Source organism: Osmia lignaria, chromosome 11 (genome assembly GCF_051020975.1).
Source record: "Osmia lignaria lignaria isolate PbOS001 chromosome 11, iyOsmLign1, whole genome shotgun sequence".
NCBI lineage: Eukaryota > Metazoa > Arthropoda > Insecta > Hymenoptera > Megachilidae > Osmia > Osmia lignaria.
In genome coordinates, this window is record NC_135042.1 from 3,297,473 (window position 1) to 3,318,210 (window position 20,738).

The following is a 20,738-nucleotide window of genomic DNA, read 5'->3' on the forward strand; positions in this document are numbered from 1 at the left end:
TATATTTCATATGTGAAATTATGCCTTTGGTTCAGAAAGGGATGCTTTTAATTGAGCCTGTTGAAACATGTGTTGATATTTTTCTAATGTTTCACGATGCGTATCTTGTTTCTTATCTAAGGTAGTTATTAATTCTTTCACTTGTTTCCTAAATTTGCATAAACGAAAAGAATTATTAAATTATTGGATTTCTTATACTTTTGCTCTCCTTATTTAATAGCTTACAATTCAGAGGAAATATATTCCATCCGCTTTGCAACATTTTGCTTTGTTTCTTTTAAATCCTGTTTAACCAGAGCAGTTCCTACTAGTTTAAAAACATCATCTTCTGCTCTCATACAATCCAATTCTTTTTTAACTGCAATATTCTAATTTAACTGTGCATTCAACTGGTATCTTTGAATCCTTGCTTCGGAATAATCTGATACAAACAGAAAATTAATTATAATCACATAATATACTTTAAGGAACACATTGTATATGTAGAAATAAATAAAATACCTTCTTCAACTTGTTTATATTTGTCTACTTCCATTTTTAGATTCTTCTGAATTTCCTCTGTCATGTTTGTCTAAAAATGGAAATTATCAATGAAAAGTAAGTTACCTGATAGCAAAGTTGTACAATGTATAATATAATTTTTGGCTGGACTTCGTCTTGGGGGACCAAAAATTTCTGGATGAAAAGTATCAAATCTTATAGTTTTTGACCTGAAACATTCGAAAATGCAAGTTAAAAGTCCAGGAAACCAATAGTTTAAAAGATATGAGTACATGAAAATGTGTGTACTTGGCGTACTTTGACAGGTCAGTACGACGCCATTTGGTCCAATGAGTGGAGTCGCCGTCGGTAAAACAGAATTATATAAGTGGTGGCCTAAACCCGGTATACCTAAGGTTAAGTTTTTTTTTTTATAAACAATATCCCCTCGGATTTGATAGGAACTGAAGGTACTCACACCCAACAAATAGAGTCCAAACAAAGGATTGGATGCGGGGAAGAGTCAATGTGACATCGTACTGTCCTGTCAAAGTACGCCAAGTACACACATTTTTATATACTCGTATCTTTTAAACTATTGGTTTCCTGGACTTTTAACTTACATTTTCGGACTTTTCAGGTCAAAAACTACAAGAACACATATTTTGGACTCGTTAATTTTTGGTCCCCTAAGACGAAATTTAACCCCTTCTTTTATAAATTTCACTGTAACTAAACACCTATTACAGAGAAACAAAAAAGAACAGGAAATTTTAAGCTCACGTACTCCCCTTAATTAAATTTATACGTATTTCGTTAACCATATATATTCCAAACACTTCCAAACATTGACTAACATGATACAGTGACTGCAGAATAGAAATGTCTAAATATTCTTTTCTGCAACTACTACCAGGTGGCAATAGAGTCGATGCATAATATTTTTTGTTTGGAATTACATCTATGTATGTTAAATTATATCAATAACCTCTATATACATAGTTGACAAACAATTTGTGAATATTGTCTTTACAGAAATTAAATAAATGGAAACGATATTAGAACAGCAACGACGTTACCATGAAGAAAGGGAAAGGTTGATGGATGCAATGGTTAAGGAAATGCTTTATAAAAAGCCAGGGCACAGGGAAAATATAAATTCGGAACACAGGTTAAAAATGTTACTCGATCAGTATATGGACAGTACTTTACATTTACAGGATCTGTATGAAGATAAAGATGGACAAAGGAAAGAAGAGGTATACCAATAACTTTGTAATCTATTTATTATTTTGTAGTATACTTATAAAAACTATTTTGTCTAGGTACAAGCACTCTCCGGGCCAAATGAATTTTCAGAATTTTATTCTCGATTGAAATCCATAAAAGAATTTTATCGACGACATCCTAATGAGATAAGTATTCCAATGTCTGTGGAGTTTGAAGAATTAGCTAAAATGAGGGAAAATCCTACAGAAGAACTTTCAAATCTTGTTGAATTTACAGATGAAGAAGGTTATGGAAAATACCTTGATCTACACGAATGTTATGAGAAATATATTAATCTCAAGGGGATAGAGAAAATAGATTACATCACATATTTGTCAACTTTTGACCATTTATTTGATATCCCAAGGGAAAGAAAAAATGCTGAATATCAAAAATATGTTGAATCTCTATTAGAATACTTGACTGATTATTTGAGTAGAGTTAGACCTTTGCTTGATATAAATGGAGAATTAGAGGAAGCAAATAAAGAATTTGAAACACAGTGGGAAAATAGTACATTTCCAGGATGGCCAAAAGAAACTGGTAGTGCTTTAACACATGTTGGAGCTCATTTAGAACTTTCTGCTTTTTCTTCATGGGAAGAACTTGCATCCCTTGGTTTGGATAGATTAAAGTCAGCTTTAATGGCTTTAGGTTTAAAGTGTGGCGGTACACTCGAGGAAAGAGCACAAAGACTTTTTAGTACAAAAGGAGAAGCATCACTGGATCCAAATTTGTTGGCAAAAAATAATAGAAATAGGAAATCTGGAAAAGGAAGAAATTCTGAAAAGCAAAAAGAAATAGCTCGTTTCGAAGCTCAAGTGTACAGACTTGCAGAGTTGGTATCTTCCCAAAGGGTGGCTACAAAAGAAAATGTTCAAAGAAAGCAAGCCAGAACAGAAGGTGAGAGAGGAGATTCTGATGCAGAAGCTAGTGCTAGTGAATCAGAAGAAGAAGATGATAATGAAGTTCCTTACAACCCTAAAAATCTTCCTCTTGGTTGGGATGGTAAACCTATCCCATATTGGTTATATAAATTGCATGGTCTGAATATTAGTTATAATTGTGAAATTTGTGGAAATTTCACATACAAAGGACCCAAAGCTTTCCAAAGACATTTTGCTGAGTGGAGACACGCACATGGTATGCGTTGCCTTGGTATTCCGAATACTGCACACTTTGCTAATGTGACACAAATAGAAGATGCTTTAGCTTTGTGGGAAAAGTTAAAAGCTCAGAAACAAGCAGAACGTTGGCAACCAGAACAAGAAGAAGAATTTGAAGATTCTCTTGGAAATGTTGTTAATCGTAAAACATACGAGGACTTGAAGCGACAGGGCCTTTTATAAAATGCTCTAAAATTGGATAATTCTGTTAACATTACAGTTAATTAATTGATAGGTATCTTTTGTAATCTACAAAATGTTACTGATACTGTCATCTGTACTGAAATACAAATAATAATTAAAAATATTTGCAGAAACAATAAATATGGGTACAAATTTATATTTTAATAATAAACGTGGATCTTGGAAGGGTAGACTTTGCCCTGTAACCAACCCTTCACTGAAGTACCGACTGCCGTATAGTAAGTTATCTAGACTCACCTCGGGGTGCCTGAAACCCCTGCAATCATGTTTTCTGGAGAACAAAGGAATGTCCAGTTCTTCTGTATCTATAGTCAGTAGGTTGTGTTAATTTTTCTTAAACATTTGTATCATTTATGATTGTTTTTGAGACATGTATATTACAACGAATAATCACTTTATAGCAAAAAGCTTTAGGATTTTAACGTTTTATGGTGAAGAAACTTGTTTTTGTTGGAACAAAAATAAACTCGTAATATTTCCATATAAAACTAATGGTTCTGCTAGAATTTTGACGGCTCCAGCTTCAATAAAAACTATACAATGTTTTACTGGTCGAATCTTTCTGATTTGCGTTCCACAAGGTATTTACAAGCTTTCAAGAGATCTAGAATTTGCTGTTTTAAGTAAAAGTGCAATTGGAATGGGCACTGTATTTTATGAAGTACTGACACCAAGGAATAAATATCTTTACTTGGATGATAAACGAGAAATGAGAAATAAAATATTGTTTCAACTTTCTTCAGAGGAAAGTGATTCACGTAATTTATGTGTATATCTGTTAAATGTGGAAAATGCTGCAGAATCTTTTATAAAGACTTTAACGAATAACGATTTAAATGCACAGAGTTTATGCATCATTGCAGAGGAAAAGAAACTTTTTACATTAATGAATGAAACTGTCCAATTAATATACAACAGTGTTTATTCCATTAGAGACATAGTACCTATACAAAAAAATTCAAAAGTTGCAGGATTATTTCTTCTTACTAACACAGATGTTATTACTGTAATACATTCAGAAAATAACATGCTCATTTTTGAAAATGTTTGTTTAGGAACAAAGATAGAAGCTATTTGCATTGGTTTTAATCTATCATTCAAAGACACCTTATGGATAGTCTACTCAGATGAATCTAAACTATATTATGCAAACAAAGAATTGTCAACTGACAACATCAAACATATAAAAGTTCAAGATAAAAGTTTTAATTGTCTCCAATTCTATGATTCTAAGATAATTTTAGGTTTAACTACAAATAAACAGTTAATAGAGCTTTCAGTAGATTCTATAGAGAGAACACTATCATCAGAGAATAACAAGTTTATTAATCTTCATCCTGATATGTTAAAGGGTACAGAACTTATAATGGATAAAATTTATAAAGGAACTCAAGAATTGTGTAATTTGAATAAAACATTAATGATCGAAGAAGATAAATTAAAAAGAATAAACTTATATGCTCATAAACAAAGAATTCGAATTTATCCAAAAATGTTGGTACAAAGAATAGCTAATCGATTATTTTTATCCATAAATTTTCACGATACGCTACCACAAAATAGTTGGATCGTTCTTAATCTAAAATTAAATTGTCAGAATATGTTTTACACGAAAAAAGTAATAGATCAGGAAACCATAATCGATATTCACATACCCGAAGATGAAACACGAAATTTCTCGCAGATCACAGTAGATTTAATTGCCTTGAAGGATAAAAACTATCCTTGGTGTCTTGTAAGAGATTATCTGATCGACCACCGTTCCGAGAAGAACAAGAAAAAAAGAACGAGGTCGGATAAAATTGATTTTATAAATTCCCAAATTGCTGTGCTTCAAAATTTTATAAAACAAGGAAACGTTGATGTACAAAAATTATCCGAAATTAAAAAACGTCTAAGAAAAGAATTTAATGATATATAAAGTTTAATAGCAAGAGAATCGTGTAATTTAACTTTATAACTTGACCAATAAATGTAAGTATGCATAAGAATGAGAGTGTTGCTAAAATAATTTATATAAATGTTTGTTTTTTTATAAATTATTTTATAGTTGGCCAAATCGTATTAGAAACAAATTTTACTCCTATGAGATACATACATATGTATATACATATATAAAACTTTTGTACTTATTTCTTAATGTATTTTGTACTACTTAATTAGATAAATATCGATAAACTAATTCGGTAATTCTAAACAGTTTTGTCTACTTGTGTTTACCTAACAATTTTATATTACAGTTTTTCTGAATTAGGTACTTCAACGATGCTACCTATGCTACAACTAGAATTCTTTTGCAAACGTTTATTTGAACTTTTTAATTTATGAGGAGTCCTAATTTCCCCTGTTCGAGTCTGAAATATTTCTAACGATTTCGAACTCTTTTTGGGTGCCAGCTGTTCTACGCTTTTAGAATTGTTATCGATCTTGCGTTTCCACAGTTTCGCAAAATAGACTCGAAAATTTTCAGAGAAAACCCCGTAAAGAAGTGGGTTGACTATGGTATTCAATTGAGCAGCGGTGAGGGTCCAAACGAAATGATGAGATCTCAAGAAAAAATTGGTGTCTCCGTTGGGTCTCTTGCCGTCCATATAAATCAATAGCATTACGATAGTGATTGGAAGCCACATTATGAGTACGGCCACCACGTTCAGTAATAATATCCGCACCACTCGAAGATGTTTGTGCAATCGTATTTCTTCGTGCTGAGAAAGGCTACCAGTACGCCCTTTTCGACCCGTTATCGATGTACACGACTGTTTCCTTCCCGTCCAAGGTAATAAAGTTCCTACCACCGACAATTCGGAATCTCTTCTACCTGTTGCGCCGCTCTCCAACCCCTGAATATATATTTATCGCCTTTGTTTAAAAATAGGTGACCGTGATATCGAGACGTTTAATTATTACAGATAATGCGTAGAAATATTATAATAAAGTATCTTACTTGCGCAACACATGGAACAGCCCATCTGCTTCGCGAATCAAATATTTTTTTAAAGATACGTTGATAGTGATAAACCAGAAGAATCATAGGTAGAAAACAGGCCAAGATGATGATCGGTATAGTGTAGCATAATGAAACGTTCGCGATTTCGCTTCGTGGGAAAATTAAAGTGCATATCGTTGAACCATTCTTAAGATCCTACAAATTGGAACGTTTATTAAAGATAAGTTGTACGATCAATATCGCTGTACGATCGATGATACCTTTTGTTGAAACCAAAATACGATTGGTAAAAAAGCGACAACCGCGATTATCCAAGTGATAAGACTGGCGGTTAGAACCTTGACTTTTGTTAAGGCACTTCTGTATGGTGCTACTGCCAAGCATCGATGCCTGTCCATCGAGATGAACGTCAATGTCCATAGGAGGACGAAACCGCAGACAAACTATAAGAATATTGCGAAACAAATATTAGTATACATATCATACTATAACGTATTGATAGGAAGATTTTATTTATAAGTCCATCCTTTGTCGGTGATTACGGCTCTGATCCGTGAAGGAGCAAGGTTTATCGATACTATCTACCTGAGTATAAGGTAATAATCTGCATATCGTTTCTCCAAGACGCCAGGATTGTGTAAACCTAGTGTAAGCAATCGCTGGCACACCAAGACTGAACAAAAGATCTGCCGTGGCTAAGTTTACTAGGCACATGTTCGTGGGTGTTCGCAATTCCTTATAACCGATTATACATCCAGCCATTCCTAAGTTGCCGCCAACAGCCAAGACGAAGCTAATAGCCAATATCACCACCTGTGGATTGTCCTTCTAATTTACTGATATCCCTTAAAAGATTACAAATGAAATTTACCTCGACGGTGCTGATTCCTTTACGATTACCAAACTGGCTGTAATACGCGAAGTAATATCGTCCTCCCCATTCTTCGTCCTCTCCCCAAAGATACGATGAATTCATTTTTAAGTCTCTCGGCTATCGATTGAGTGGTAAATAAACTAGATTCATGTTTCAATCCGATTAATTACGGAATTTGCACCAAGTACTTAGTCTTCTGCCATTGCTATTACCACGCTCTGTACAATTCCTCTTCGTCTTGTTGTTGTCTCGAGGACGTAAAGAATGTCCCTGGAACAACGTTTCGCATTTTAAGTGGGTTTTATTGATGCTATCTGTATATGGTGTGTATCCGGTTGATAGAACTTATCGGATCCGTAACAAACGAATCACTTAATGCAATTTAACTGCCGAGCAGTTAGCTAGCGATCTATTAGAATTAACTACGATCAAAGTGTTGTGACGATCTATCGATATCGATTTAAGAGAAATTAATATACTTACGCGAAGAAAAAAAGTAATGGATACGTCTTCTTTATACAATCGTGTATTTTTACACGAGCTAGGAAAGAAGTTAATTACCAAAGGGAGTGGCTTTTACCTTTTAAACGAAGGACATTCTTGCTCGCTTCTTACGAGTACCTCGTCGTTTTAGAAGTAAAATTGTTTACCTAGAAAAAGAGTAACCACGTTAGTAACATCATTCATACCATTTTCCCGCGCAATGAACGTTGGAATAAGTAACGGTTTTTAACGGTTTCAAATTCAACCTATTGTCAGAGATCGATTCTAATCGTTTCAATAAAAAACACATACCTGTGAAATGATTCGTTAATTTCAATCGTCTTATTGAAACTTCAAAACACTTGTTAATTAAAAATATAAAGGATACCTGGTAAACTTTCAAACGTTTGAAATTTCTCTATTTGAAAAAAGATAATTAAGAGAAATGTCGAAGTGGAAAATACCCAATTTTGTTCATCAATATCCAGAGAAATTCTTATAACAGAAGTTTGGAAATAATAAATGCGACGCCTGCGAATGCTATCCACTAACTGCGCTGTGCACGTTACTGAACAAGTGTCATCCATCGGGAGTTGTGTATGTACCAGTACTTGTTTTCGTTATTGCGCATACCGTTCTGCGCAGCCAGTTCAAATACAAGTTATTAACCACTTGTTTTTACAAACTTCTGCAATATTTATATATATATATATACGCTGTAATTGTTAAAGGAGCTAATTTTGTATAAGCATTGTACCGGAATCAATTGTCAAAGAATTTTTTAATTGTATTAGTTGTGCAACGACCGCGAATTAATCGAACCATCGTGTTTACACGTTCACTACTTCGGTCTTTAAAATTTTGATTTCCTTCAGAAATCCTTTATGAATATGAATGGTAGATTCACGATATAAAATTATGCGAACCCTCTAAGGGGAAAGCTTTAACGATTGTAACGTATTATTTGCACGGAAGGGTGCATTTGGATGCAGCTTGTTCAACGTAAATTCGATTGTGCGAAAGCGCCAAAAGCAGATGAATTTAAACGTAAATAAATGAAAACTCTTACACGATGAAAACGAAGCTGTATTTTTATTTTGTGAATAGATTAATATAATATTGATAAATATTTGGCTTTGTTTTTCTCGAATATACATTTTTATCAACATACCTCGACTCTATTGTAGTACAATGTAGAATTAATATACAGTATTACTAAAGGTACGTGCAATAATTCCGTTGCCATATTGTACCAATACGGAATGAGTATCAACTTTCTATTATTTTGCGCTTTATTTGAAAAAATCTTTGATTTCGAATCACAATTTCGATTGGATTTACTATAAACGACATACTGATATAAGCAGTATACACTTATATTTAATTATAGGCACACTATTATATGACTGTAGTCATCTAAAAGATATAATGGCAATGCAAAAAAGAGTATCTCTTCACAGGTTCTGTCGGAGTTTCAGTATTGAATAAAAAATATAGTAATTTTCACCGTAAGGATAACATAAAATTGTTATAAATGTAAACACATTGTTAATATTATCTGTGACTCATACAAAAACTATAAATATAAATAAGTAGCAACAAGTATTTTACATTGTCGTTAACACAATGTAATAAGTACAGAGTAATGATGTTACGCGTAACGTTAGTTAAAAATTGTTATTAAAAAGATAAACAACAGAAATGATAAACCGTATATATATAAGAGTAATAAAATAAATGCTATAAATATACGATATACATCTATTATATGCGTCTACTTATTTTACTTTAAGGATAAACGTCATTTAAATATGTTAACATTAACTGCAACATAATATGTTAATATGAATATAATTTTTAAAGCTATATTAATATATTTCATATTTACGAAAACGCTTCACAAAACTGTCCAAAAACACGCAAACATGTACGTTTACATAAAATCGTTCAAACAATAAATATATATTTATATAAAAAATAAAATTTGAATGACTCTGTATAAGTTACGTTACTCTAAAGCTGATAATTCTTTGAAGAAGACAAACACGCGTACATGTTATTCTTATTAAATTTTCAAATAAGCAACATTCAACTTTTAACGTTATACCTCGAAGAAATTAACTAAAACAAGCACTGAAACAACACTTAGCAAGTACAAACAAATATGGCAGTTATTGTTTTCTTATTAAATTTTAATAGCAACAAACGGTAAGCCGTAGTGATTCAAAAGTACTATATGTCGATTTTACTAATCTTATACAATAAACTTGTTCTACTATTTTTTTTTTATTGTTCATTTTCTATGAAACACGGTAATTGATTGTTTTTCTCATTAAAAAATCCGACAATAGGTGTTTGTATATTATTTCGTTACATTAAGATTTAACAGCTTATTACATAATTATTATCTCCTCTTTGTTAAGGATACTTCGAAATTCAGGAAGATTTTTATCGATAGAACTATTTCGAACTTAGGATATGTACCGGCATTGATCGTCAGGTTGTATTGATAACTTATGGTTTTCTACAATGATGAACAAAATAACAACAACCATTAGAGATGTGAAAACACGCGTTAGGCTGGTATTAAAATATCGAACTTCTTGAAATTCACTATTCCGTCACAGGGATGATGGTACCGCCGTTGTATATTATCACTTGACATTCTTGTTCAAAATACTATTTTTTATGATACATACGCAATGAATATCACGCATCGCATGAAAATTGATGAGAAAGTGAATCCTTACGTTAGATTGAAAATACTTAAGTGGGTTGCAAGTTATTATAATAATATAAATGAATTCAAATCAAGTTATGTAATGAATCTAATATGAAAATAATAAATTGCATGCAGTATTAAAATACGTCTTGTTCGTAGATGATTAAACACAGTTTTATAATTTTTTTTTTTCTTTCTTTCTTTTAAGGCACTGAATAAAAACATAAACAATTATTGTAACTATGTACCGAAAATTTTCTTACCATTCATTATAAATGTGAACTATTTGTAACTTCTATTTACACTATTCACAATTAGGTAAGAAATACGATGCAACGAATACGGTATAACTGATGGAAAAAAGAGAATTATTTTTTAAAGACCCCTGCATTATTTTGAGAATATATTTAAATAATGTACTCGAACGTTTCCTTAGCAACACTTCCCTCAATTTGTACTCTCTTCTATTACACGTTAATATTTTCACGAGCAAGTACATTTTTAAATGAACCTTTCTAATTTTACAAAATCTAAATAAGGTACGTGTTATGTATTGTTTTGCATATAATATTTAAACTGCAACAAGTTTTACTCGATAATTTACCCTTCGAACCTTTTCAAAATTTACTTTGTTCTTTGTAATGTAAACTGAACGATATGAAAAATGTTAATATACGCTCGTCAAGAAATGTCATGTAAACGTGTATTTCATTGTGAAGAATGAAATACACATCACAAATGTTTCGTTCTAAATGAAAATGTACAGTAAAACGATATTTACAAGTGTTCAAGAAAAATTATTGAACAAACGTGTGCATTTTGTGGTAGATAGTAGAAAATGAATTTTTTTTTCTATTACGATGAGAATAGACTTTTCTTAGTTAAGCGTTCCGCTCTTTCGAGAAATAAAACATTTGTCACTTAAAAATAGGTTTGAACATCAGTTACGTATTGGACTATTTACGTAGACTGTAAGAATCGAATATATGAATGTCTGAAATTTTGGCAAACTTCCCTGAGCGTACTAACTTCACAGAACTAGGATATAGTGGATAGTCTTTGAGCCAACCATTTAGAACTTAAAATATTTAACATCAGCTATGGATTTGTTTTGCGATAAATATTTATGTAATTTGTTAAGTACCTAATGCCATCATAGCATTCTATGTCATAGAGGTTTTTCCTGCTCTTCGTTGTTTAATACCTGCATTGTCAACAACGTCGACGCGTTTAAACATCGTCGACCGATCTTCGAGCGTTAAGAGTCTTCTTGCTTAGGCAGGAGATTCGTTCTTTCTTCCTCTTCGATTAATTTCTTTGCTGATATGATTTTATTTGCTTCTTGGAGAGCAAGAATATCTGAATTTAACTCCAAGTTGGTTTGTCCTTGACTCGGACTCGTGATCATTGTCTAAAATACAAATATAAAATTATTTTTTCTTTTCTATTGCTACACACGTAGCATAGAAATGAAATATTAACAAAAACAAGAAGAAGAAGAATGGAAAAAACAACCTTCATTGGTGAATTTTTTAATTTGCCATTATGATCACTGAACGATGAAATAAATTTTGAATGTGTAACTGGACTAGCACTAACTGGAGCAGGTGAAGTTGGAGCAGTAGCACTATGAATGGGAGATTGTACGCCGTCTTTTTCCTTTTCTTTATCTTTTTTACTTTCCTTGTCCTTATCGATCGGTAATACTGGAGATTCTGGTACGCTGCGATCATCCTCGTCCAAAGAATGCAATAACTAAAAATTGAAGAATTATGAAAATAATGTTTTTACAGAAATTAAATAACATTTTCATAGACATATGCATTTCTTCCTCCGCAATTAACCTTTTCTATTTCGTCGTCAAATTGTTCTTGACTTCCAGGTATGGGATCTTTTTGGCTTCGTTCCAGAAGAGTTGCTCGTTTCGCAGCCAAATACAAAGATCTTTTAATTTTAACATAAAACACTTCGGTTACAGCTCGCACTGTATAATCAGGAACAAACGTGTATCTCAATATCGAATCCAAATTAACCGATTGTATGCTGCCTACTGTTTGAGGATTTGTATTGGTCGGTGATTCAGCTATAAAAATTGAATATATACATAAATCTGTAAACCTTGGTGGATAAACACGTAGATAAAAATAAATGGATCACCTACCGATTCCAACATTAACTGTGAGCGCCTGAGAACCAAAATACGTAAATGGTCCACTTTCGAACATCATATTTTCTTTGCCAACCGTAACTTCAACTCGACCTTCTAAGATCAAGACAAAATAATCGACTGCTTTTCCTTGTTGATAAATTACTGCTGACGGATCATTTCTTGCCTTTTCGCGCGACTTCACTTTGATATGATAAATAATGTCTTGTTTAAGTAAACGGCGTAAAATAGTTTCTGATATTGTATCGGGTTTAAATGCATCTACAGCTGTGGATCATACATTACACTCAGATACATTTTAAGAGCGTTAGAATAGGATTTTTATATAAATCTTATAGTTTCTTAAATCAAAACACTTCTTCCTACTTGTTGATAAGTACTGAAACATGGCCAATGTCAACTGCGGCGATATATGAATACGCTGATTTTCTTTCTTCTCTGCAAATACAGTAAAATCTTGTATTTTATGTCTAGCTTGTCTTCTACGTTTACTTTTATTATCCGCTGTAACAAAATTACATATTAATTGATTTTAAATTTGTTCGAAATATATACATAGTATGTTATATGGTATATTAAAGAGTCTTACTAAATACATCGGTTTCATCCATGATCTCAGCTTGAATCAATTCTTCTATAACATCCTCCAATGTGACTAATCCTATTACTTCATAAAATGGATCTCCTTCACCTTCATTATTTACTCTTTGCACAAATGCCATGTGACCTTTATGACCTGAAATGAACACATATAAATAAATAAAACTATTTGATTACTAATGTTAAATTTCAAATACTAACCTTCTTTAAATTGTTTAAACATAATATCTAATGTAACATCTTCGAAAATAAAGTTGCACGGATTTTGATAAAATTGGCACAAAGTTTTAAGTGGCATATTATCATCTGGATCAACGAAAGCAAGATCTTTAATATAAAGCATTGTTACGATGTTTGTCCTTGTACCTTCGTATACTGGTATACGCGAGAAACCTAACAATTAATAATGAGTATTACAGATTATAATAACGATTATTATAATAAAATAAAAAAATTATCATTTTAGCAACCTGATTTCATGATTTCCGACACTGTTTCAAAATCTAAAATGGCATCATAATTCAACATGTATACATCTTCAATTTTTGTCATTACATCTTTAACAGTTTTCTTCCGCAGTTCTAATGCTCCAGCAATAATATTCACTTCATCCTTTTCTAAATCATTATACCCTGTCGTCACCTATAAGTAATGACATTGACATAGTTACGATTTTACGATTTTATCAAATCTTTAATGATGTTATTAGATTACATAAGTAGAGCACGCAATAAAAGAATCGGAATATTAATTACATAAGTTACCCTTCCTTGCCTAACATGTATATATGTGAACACATGTGTCTTAAACACATTTTGATGATAAATTCCGCTTAAATTAGCTCAATATAAGCGTGTAAAGTTATCTTATTTAAGTTTCACAATGATAAGTAATCTAACATATATACTCTGTAGAATGTAAAAACTTCAAGCAAACGTCAGTAGATCTATATCTTACCTACACATAATTGAATTTGGATGTCAGTTTAATTATCTGCCCTATCCATGCTCATTCTGATAAGATCCATAACATTAAAAAGTTTAAAAAGGCGTTTGATAATGTATACTTCAAATTACAATTAAAGAAAACCATATTAAATATATAATATTATAATAATACCTATTTTTCTTTCTCACCTTTACAAGTTCTTTCAATCGTTCACGATTATATACATTGCCGATTTCTTCACCGAGAAGAACATCTAGAAGTTTGCTAATAGGATAACTCATCGGAAATGTTATTATCATGGTTAATTTTGTGATATAAATAGTCTTTGCTCCAATACACAATCCATGTCTGCTACAAATAGCCTAAAACATGTAGTATATTATGACTCATGCCTTTATTAGATTAACTTTTGTTAAATAAAATGCAGCCTTATAAATTTACATACTTGCGGTGAAATTTCGCCAAAAATTACAATAGACAAGGTGGAACATATAACAGCAACTAATCCAGAAGTTAGATCATCTAGCAAAATGGTAAAGATTGAATTTACCAAAACATTCGAAAATAAAATCGAACACAACAAATAATTCCCATGATTTCTCACTGGCTGTATTGTTCTTGCATACTGTTTTTCCTATGACACATTAATGATTATATAGTCTTGTTTCATTAAATGATAAAAAAATTAAACTAATTGAGTATAAATAGAAACACCTTTTCCGTTCCAGTATTACAAAGTATTTTTAATTCAGTTCTATCCATTGCCATTAATCCCAAATTCAAACCAGAAAACAAAGCAGAAAAGCTAAGACACAAGAGAATAATTACAATACTGAGCCAAAGTGGTAAGAATTTTTCATATGTATATATCTGTAAATAAATATGATTAAATAATTTTTTATTATACTTTATCTCTATAAAAATATCAACTTACAGTAGTCCATGATGCAGTACCCTGATGTTTAAAAAGCAAACGGTCAGAACTTTCTTTTCCATATATTGGTTGTTTTACACACACATAGAATGGTGAACCAAGCGGTAAAACAACATCAATAGTTGCAGTATGATTTTTTACATTTTTTACCTACAACAATCACACATTTAGCACAAAATATTTATGCATGTATAGAAATATTTATTCAAGCTGTAAAATAAAACATACAATTCAACACTTACTGGAAATTGACTGCTTCTAATTTTATCACAAATATCAGTTCTGTTTGCCGGTTCATCTGTGAATGCAACCAATGTATCTTCGGTAAAACCAAAGCCAAATAGTCGTATAACAGCCCTACTTCCAGCTAATATCTCAGGAATACCATCCTCTCTGTAGCTAGGATCCTTCTCTGAAGTCTCTATTCTTAATCCCTCAACAAATACATTTGTATGCATTTCATCAATTGATGGATCTTTGTATTCATCATCAAAATTATCTAATGCATTGGAACGACGTGTACGAAAATATTTTCTAAGAATAAAACATATAATTGGTATAAAATATAAATTAAATTGATATAGAAAACAATAAAATTAACAAACAACTCATAATTTCGGAATCATATTTAATGAAGTTATTTCCATAAGTTAATATTAACAAACTTGAAATAAAATTCAATTAAAAGGTCCTGTGTATTATGCATTTTATTCTCTAAAAATACATCATTTCATAAAATAATAAATGAACCTAAAAATTAATTATTCATTAAAATTCTTTTACAATTAAGTTCTCAAATATGAAAATAAAGTTTCTAAATACTTTAAACATATGTATTGACAACAAAAACATCAATATACAAATATTATCATATTGTTTATTTGAATTTAGTACATATTCTTGTATATGTGTATTTATATATATATATACATATATAAAAATTATCTCCACTTCAATATTTTGATACAACAATACAGATAATCAAACAAAGAAAGTTCTTCTGTAATATTACATTGTAGCAGAGAAATTATAAATGCACAACACGCATAATTGCAAAATCTTAAAATAAGTTCCTTGTCGTCGATAATATCGGTGTTTTAATACCATTTATAAAGAAAAAGAATCTTCTATTACGACGCTCAAAAAAAGCAAATTATCAGGTATCGAACTTACTCTGGTTGAACTGGGCGCTTAATAGTTAAATTGCTTCCAAGATTGGTCCATGTTTCGCCGAATCTGCTGATGGTTCTCAGACAGAAATAGATCGTGGTAACCTTAAAATTAGGAATTCGAATAAACTTATATATTGCACGACTGCCATTATGTGCGATCAAGATTGCGTCTAATCTGTTGTTTGGATCGCAATCGTCAGGTGTAGATGACCAGCGTAACGAAACGTTGCTCTCGAGGCCGGTACCAAGAATCTCTACAAGGAAACCTGGACCAGCGGACAGATACTCTCGTGCATGAGATTGCTTTGTAATTAAAGCATTCACTGATTTCACTTTCAGGCTATCAGATACTTTCACTTCTGTAAATGCATTACCGTTTACTAAGTTGGATATCGTAAAAACAAGTAACAAAAGGGCTGCCGGTGTGCTTGAATAAATAACATGTTGCGCCATCATGGAACAAATGCACTGTGACAACTTCATGCAGTGGTCAAGTAGTGCTGTATTTATAATCTCGCCTTCTTTAACTGCGTCTGCGTATTAAAATGGATACTGCATCCTTTCCGACATTCGTTTGACATGTTATCATTCCTTCAATAATGAGTATATGTATGACTCAAATTAAGATAAGCATTCATATATCATTAATTAATATCAGCAATTATCAGTATTACTAAAAACGTGAATTTTTCTTTATAATGTATTTTAATATTTTTATCAATATTAAGCATTTTACACTATATGTATATAAGTAAAAAAACATTTTGCTAATTATGATATGATTAATGAAAGAAAAATATATATTCAGATGATACTTTTCCTTTTTTTAAACATGCCCAATAGAAAGCAAGGATAACTTTTGTTATCTGAGTATCATTGATATACATAAATAATATTTAAAACGAACCGTTCTTTTAGGCGGGAATTTGTAAGCAGTTTATGCGCGTGTGCAATATACAGAAGTAACTTCAGTGGATATGTGAGAAACTTTTCAAAATTGTAGAGATGTTTTAAAATTATTCTATATTTTAATTTTGTTTGTTTTCCACAATGTCAACGTGTTAGTATTGTTTAATATGTTCAAATTTTTGACTATCATTTTTAATTTAAAGAGGTTATATTGAAATATTATGTATAAATATTCCAATTGTATTAAAGATATGTTTTTTAAATGTTTTAGCAACTTCTACATATATAGAACAACAAGTGACTAATGTCATTAAAAGATTTAAATTTGAAGAAATGGAATCATCTGTAATGCCAATTTTTCCAGAAATATCATGGACTAATGTAAAATCTCAGTTGGTCAAATGTCACAAAACATTTACATCAATTAATGTAGCACAAATTATTAAAAAGATTGTAACTGTAAGTTCTTTATAAAAATATATTTCAAGCATTTAAATTATATATGTGTTTATGGTTTATCTTCTTCTGATAGGAAATAAATCTACCGGAGAAAGCTTTGAAAGACCGTCTACTAACATTAAAATTAATTGGTAATATAAAGTATATTATTTCTTTAAATTTATTTATGTAAAGATTAATAATATAATTCATATGTTTTAGACATAAGTTGGCATAATAAACGATTAATGTGGTATGGTTACACATTCATTAATTCTAATAAATCTACAAATTATTTTATAAACAAAGATATTGCAGACAACATGCAAAATTATTTTGACTCTCTAAATTTAAAAATTGATGTAAGAGTGCATACGCACAGTGGTATCACATATGTAGCTTTGTTTACAAGTGGAAAGAATACAAGGAAACAAAAGTATGTTAGTGCTACATATCTTGCCTTGTTTATTGGTCAAAAGTATTTCTTTTCTACTAGAAGATACGTTTCATCAGATCTTTTAAATGCAGTAATAAGGTGTATGGGTTATATGGATTCTAAGAGACTTAAATTAACAGGAAGAGATCTTAGATCTTTGAGTAAATTATGTTGGAGGAAAATGGAAGGAGCCTTAAATTCTAATATTGATAACACTTTGGAATATAAAGATGCTGTTCCCAATATTAAGTAATACTTGTTTTTGCATTTTCAAATATTTCATGATTCAAGGATAATGTTTATCACACTATATGTTTTACATGTTCCTCAGAAAAACGGGTATAGATTTTACTCAACAAAAACAACGGAAAAAATACTCGGAAACGTGTTTTGGTGATAATCCTGCTACCCTAGAATTGCTTGTTATAAATGCACCAAGTACACCTGTGATTCACAAAGACATAATAAAAGAATTACCAAATGAAAATATACATGCAACGTGAGTGTTTTTTCTTTTTTTCGTAAGATTATAATATATTCTAATATTATATTATATAATAAAAGTTTTAATTTTATGTATTTCAGGTGGGAGTTCCGTAGTCATAATATTCCAGAGTGTTTAACAAAGTTAATAGAACGGCGTGTACTTGTTACACCTCTACCTTATTATATATCAAATCTTATGGTATTAGGAAAGAATGAAATAACGCTAGATTATAATAATTGACGATATTCGAATAACGCGTAATCTTAATATTTAGTAAAATACAAAGGTTGCTTATTATTTTAAGAACTTAGAATTTGTACATATCGTTAGGGCTTGCAAATGGTTTTCAACAATTACATGACGTGAAATATTACTGTATTTCTACTACTGTAGATTTAGTATAAAATAAAAATATAAAATTTAATTATTTCTTTTATCAAAATAGCAACCTTTATATTAAAAATGATTGTATGAAATAATAAATTGAACCGTGTTCATTTTAATCTAGTCTATATTGTATAAAATAGAATGTGGTGTTGTATTAATAATTTAATTAACAAGAAATGTTTTTATTACCATAGAATGGAAATTTTTTTATCTCTGCTAAGGAAGCATGTAAAAGATAAAGCTGTAAAAAAAATTGTAAAAAAAAGAATAAAACCACAAATTTTATATTTACGCATACAATTCATCTCTATATATGAACATTATGAAAATTTATATTTTCAACTGGACATATCATCGTCTATTTCATCTTCCGATGTCAAATCTGGATCATTCGCTTGCGATAAACACTTACTGCAAAGGCAAACAAATAAATATAAAGAACTTAAAGCTGCTTGTCTCGAATGTCTGCTTCTTTTTAAATCATATTCATCAAGGTAACTTATACATATTTCCTCTTCAGGATGAATATTACGTATTGCTTTTAAAACTAATACATTGTTTGAGTAAGGAAATTCTACAATTGCATTTGGTACACAACTGTGATTTACTGCAGACTGAAGAGTATAAAGACCAGAACCTTCATTATCTAAGAAAGAACCTACCACTGAAAAAGATAAATGAATTGTTAAACTGATAACATTTACATGATTTATTTTTTGTATCATAGTTCAGAAAAATGTACCTTCTTCCATATCATCGTAAATCCGATCTATTAATTTATCAACATAAATTCTTTCTTCTGTTGGTAACTCTAAAGCAGATACATTTTTAACCCAACGACTAAATGAACTAGTTCCAATTCCTTGACCATTTGTACCTACAAGAGCTAACAGACTTCTAAAGCCATCTGGTGTAAACCACTGTAAATTAAAATTTAAATAATCTATTTTATTATACATTTTTGAATTATATTTATGTCACATACATGCTCTGTCAATTCTGTATTTAAAGCTTTTTGCATCATCTGTCTGAGTACATCAATTTGACCAATAAACTTTTCCTCTAACAGTTTATGTGCAATTTCATGTGCATCATTAAATGTACGATGACAAAATTGTGAAAAAGTTGAAAGAATATCCTCTTTATTGTTGGCTTGATTAACAAGGGCTACCATTCTAGCTAATAACATTATTGTTGCAGATTCAGGTGGATAATGCATTTGTTTCCATGTTTCATTTAACTGTACAAGTGGATGAGACTCATCTTTTTCTTTTGAATGTAAGCATAATGTACTATGATACCTAAAAAATTTATTCCAGTAAGGTTTTAATTATTCTATTAATATTACAGCTTAATAATGAATTACCTTAAATAAGCTTCATTCTGACATTCGGTACTACAATATTTTGTACCACATTCAGAACATTCTGTAATCAAATCTTTTTTTGTTTCACAGCATTCAATATGGGGTAAAATAATTGTTGAATTCCCAGTCAATCTGCGTACATTTTCTTCAGCAGTTTCTAATGGTTTCAAACAATTGTCACAAGCTAAATATTTATACTCTAAATTCCATGAAAATTGACAGCAAACTAGAGGTTTCTCTTCCAAAATTATATCACCATCTTTAAATGAACGGAGGGCAAAAAGACCTTTACCCTGTAATAAATATACGTTTTATTGTCAGCAATAACTAATAGTAGATTAAATTTTCACAATACAGAATGTTATAAAGAATAGTTATATCTGTATTGATAATTAAGTGTAATTAAAACTGAGTTTATTTATTTATTTATTTTGATATAAAATAACCTTAAATCATACAGTTACAGTTTACCTTTTCATCGTTAATTAATCTAATCTGAAAGTCATTGGAATTCATTGTAATTTGAATCTTTAACAAAGATATCACATTAACAATATATCCTAACCTTCAAACATACGTTCCATAGTTATCATAATTAATACTAACATAGTCAAATCCGGATTGATGTTCAGGATTTCATACAAGGAAATGTTAGTATTATTTCAAAAAATATGTGATAAAATAATCAATATTTTTCCTTATATTTAAGAATAATGTATATATTTATTCTTTATTTAACTGGTGTATAT

At 30.7% G+C, this 20,738-nt stretch overlaps 7 protein-coding genes across 15 annotated transcripts; 3 read left to right on the plus strand and 4 right to left on the minus strand.

The window, feature by feature from the left end:
• Positions 1-18: 18 nt before the first annotated feature.
• Positions 19-565, minus strand: Pfdn6 (prefoldin 6). Its single transcript, XM_076690996.1, has 3 exons — positions 502-565; positions 226-328; positions 19-148 (listed from the first exon to the last, which is right to left on the minus strand). Exons 1-3 carry the CDS (start codon positions 563-565, stop codon positions 19-21), a joined length of 297 nt encoding a protein of 98 aa, XP_076547111.1.
• Positions 566-709: 144 nt separating this feature from the next.
• Positions 710-3,364, plus strand: noi (splicing factor 3a subunit 3 noi). Of its 3 annotated transcripts, XR_013062936.1 has the most exons (5): positions 710-1,032; positions 1,121-1,445; positions 1,516-1,739; positions 1,806-3,150; positions 3,230-3,364. XR_013062936.1 is itself a non-coding variant. In XM_076690771.1 (2 exons), exons 1-2 carry the CDS (start codon positions 1,527-1,529, stop codon positions 3,096-3,098), a joined length of 1,506 nt encoding a protein of 501 aa, XP_076546886.1. In that variant the 5' UTR covers positions 1,453-1,526; the 3' UTR covers positions 3,099-3,223. The 3 variants fall into 3 exon arrangements, 1 of the variants encoding a protein (XP_076546886.1); XR_013062937.1 differs by lacking the exon at positions 1,121-1,445; XM_076690771.1 differs by lacking the exons at positions 710-1,032; positions 1,121-1,445; positions 3,230-3,364 and having other exon boundaries at positions 1,453-1,739; positions 1,806-3,223.
• A 116-nt stretch (positions 3,365-3,480) lies between these two features.
• On the plus strand, positions 3,481-5,185 carry LOC117610388 (uncharacterized). The gene is made up of 2 exons (XM_034337705.2): positions 3,481-5,093; positions 5,170-5,185. The coding sequence occupies exon 1, from the start codon at positions 3,490-3,492 to the stop codon at positions 5,038-5,040; it is 1,551 nt and encodes a 516-aa protein (XP_034193596.2). The 5' UTR covers positions 3,481-3,489; the 3' UTR covers positions 5,041-5,093; positions 5,170-5,185.
• Positions 5,087-8,021, minus strand: LOC117610391 (free fatty acid receptor 4-like). 6 transcript variants are annotated; one of them, XM_076690779.1, is made up of 7 exons: positions 7,812-8,021; positions 7,521-7,590; positions 6,938-7,210; positions 6,652-6,891; positions 6,327-6,509; positions 6,064-6,261; positions 5,087-5,959 (listed from the first exon to the last, which is right to left on the minus strand). In XM_076690779.1, exons 3-7 carry the CDS (start codon positions 7,040-7,042, stop codon positions 5,354-5,356), a joined length of 1,332 nt encoding a protein of 443 aa, XP_076546894.1. In that variant the 5' UTR covers positions 7,043-7,210; positions 7,521-7,590; positions 7,812-8,021; the 3' UTR covers positions 5,087-5,353. The 6 variants fall into 6 exon arrangements, with proteins under 6 accessions (XP_076546894.1, XP_076546891.1, XP_076546892.1 ...); XM_076690776.1 differs by having other exon boundaries at positions 7,424-7,590; XM_076690777.1 differs by having other exon boundaries at positions 7,736-8,021.
• Positions 8,022-8,490: 469 nt separating this feature from the next.
• uex (metal transporter uex) lies at positions 8,491-16,449 on the minus strand. 2 transcript variants are annotated; one of them, XM_034337684.2, is made up of 14 exons: positions 15,968-16,449; positions 15,037-15,328; positions 14,795-14,944; positions 14,575-14,730; positions 14,306-14,494; positions 14,049-14,222; positions 13,383-13,554; positions 13,114-13,305; positions 12,902-13,048; positions 12,679-12,816; positions 12,307-12,579; positions 11,990-12,228; positions 11,745-11,900; positions 8,491-11,556 (listed from the first exon to the last, which is right to left on the minus strand). In XM_034337684.2, the coding sequence occupies exons 1-14, from the start codon at positions 16,447-16,449 to the stop codon at positions 11,404-11,406; spliced, it is 2,913 nt and encodes a 970-aa protein (XP_034193575.1). In that variant the 3' UTR covers positions 8,491-11,403. The 2 variants fall into 2 exon arrangements, with proteins under 2 accessions (XP_034193575.1, XP_034193574.1); XM_034337683.2 differs by having other exon boundaries at positions 8,492-11,556; positions 11,661-11,900.
• Positions 16,450-16,457: 8 nt separating this feature from the next.
• LOC117610397 (uncharacterized) lies at positions 16,458-18,686 on the plus strand. Its single transcript, XM_034337732.2, has 7 exons — positions 16,458-16,575; positions 16,885-17,026; positions 17,147-17,334; positions 17,408-17,465; positions 17,536-17,998; positions 18,081-18,248; positions 18,335-18,686. Exons 2-7 carry the CDS (start codon positions 17,017-17,019, stop codon positions 18,474-18,476), a joined length of 1,029 nt encoding a protein of 342 aa, XP_034193623.2. The 5' UTR covers positions 16,458-16,575; positions 16,885-17,016; the 3' UTR covers positions 18,477-18,686.
• Positions 18,687-18,729: 43 nt separating this feature from the next.
• Positions 18,730-20,621, minus strand: Smyd5 (SET and MYND domain containing, class 5). The gene is made up of 5 exons (XM_034337727.2): positions 20,461-20,621; positions 19,990-20,282; positions 19,609-19,924; positions 19,366-19,543; positions 18,730-19,287 (listed from the first exon to the last, which is right to left on the minus strand). Exons 1-5 carry the CDS (start codon positions 20,503-20,505, stop codon positions 18,962-18,964), a joined length of 1,158 nt encoding a protein of 385 aa, XP_034193618.1. The 5' UTR covers positions 20,506-20,621; the 3' UTR covers positions 18,730-18,961.
• Positions 20,622-20,738: the final 117 nt, after the last annotated feature.

Excerpts from the sequence above, each read along its gene's own strand:
- Pfdn6 (XM_076690996.1), bottom strand. The coding sequence starts at position 565 with ATGACAGAGGAAATTCAGAAGAATCTAAAAATGGAAGTAGACAAATAT. Across the intron at positions 329-501 it reads ATATAAACAAGTTGAAGAAG|AAGATGATGTTTTTAAACTA; the intron begins GTATTTTATTTA and ends GTATGAGAGCAG. Across the intron at positions 149-225 it reads GAATATATTTCCTCTGAATT|GAAACAAGTGAAAGAATTAA; the intron begins GTAAGCTATTAA and ends ATGCAAATTTAG.
- LOC117610388 (XM_034337705.2), top strand. The coding sequence starts at position 3,490 with ATGTATATTACAACGAATAATCACTTTATAGCAAAAAGCTTTAGGATT.
- LOC117610397 (XM_034337732.2), top strand. Across the intron at positions 17,999-18,080 it reads GATGCTGTTCCCAATATTAA|AAAAACGGGTATAGATTTTA; the intron begins GTAATACTTGTT and ends CATGTTCCTCAG. Across the intron at positions 18,249-18,334 it reads AATGAAAATATACATGCAAC|GTGGGAGTTCCGTAGTCATA; the intron begins GTGAGTGTTTTT and ends TATGTATTTCAG.
- Smyd5 (XM_034337727.2), bottom strand. The coding sequence starts at position 20,505 with ATGAATTCCAATGACTTTCAGATTAGATTAATTAACGATGAAAAG. Across the intron at positions 20,283-20,460 it reads GATTAATTAACGATGAAAAG|GGTAAAGGTCTTTTTGCCCT; the intron begins GTAAACTGTAAC and ends TATTTATTACAG. Across the intron at positions 19,544-19,608 it reads ATACAGAATTGACAGAGCAT|TGGTTTACACCAGATGGCTT; the intron begins GTATGTGACATA and ends TTTAATTTACAG.
- noi (XM_076690771.1), top strand. The coding sequence starts at position 1,527 with ATGGAAACGATATTAGAACAGCAACGACGTTACCATGAAGAAAGGGAA. Across the intron at positions 1,740-1,805 it reads ATGGACAAAGGAAAGAAGAG|GTACAAGCACTCTCCGGGCC; the intron begins GTATACCAATAA and ends TATTTTGTCTAG.
- uex (XM_034337683.2), bottom strand. The coding sequence starts at position 16,449 with ATGAAGTTGTCACAGTGCATTTGTTCCATGATGGCGCAACATGTTATT. Across the intron at positions 14,223-14,305 it reads TTGGCGAAATTTCACCGCAA|GCTATTTGTAGCAGACATGG; the intron begins GTATGTAAATTT and ends TACATGTTTTAG. Across the intron at positions 12,817-12,901 it reads GGATGAAACCGATGTATTTA|CGGATAATAAAAGTAAACGT; the intron begins GTAAGACTCTTT and ends ATTTTGTTACAG.
- LOC117610391 (XM_076690779.1), bottom strand. The coding sequence starts at position 7,042 with ATGAATTCATCGTATCTTTGGGGAGAGGACGAAGAATGGGGAGGACGA. Across the intron at positions 6,510-6,651 it reads GATTATTACCTTATACTCAG|TTTGTCTGCGGTTTCGTCCT; the intron begins GTAGATAGTATC and ends ATATTCTTATAG. Across the intron at positions 5,960-6,063 it reads CTGTTCCATGTGTTGCGCAA|GGGTTGGAGAGCGGCGCAAC; the intron begins GTAAGATACTTT and ends ATATATATTCAG.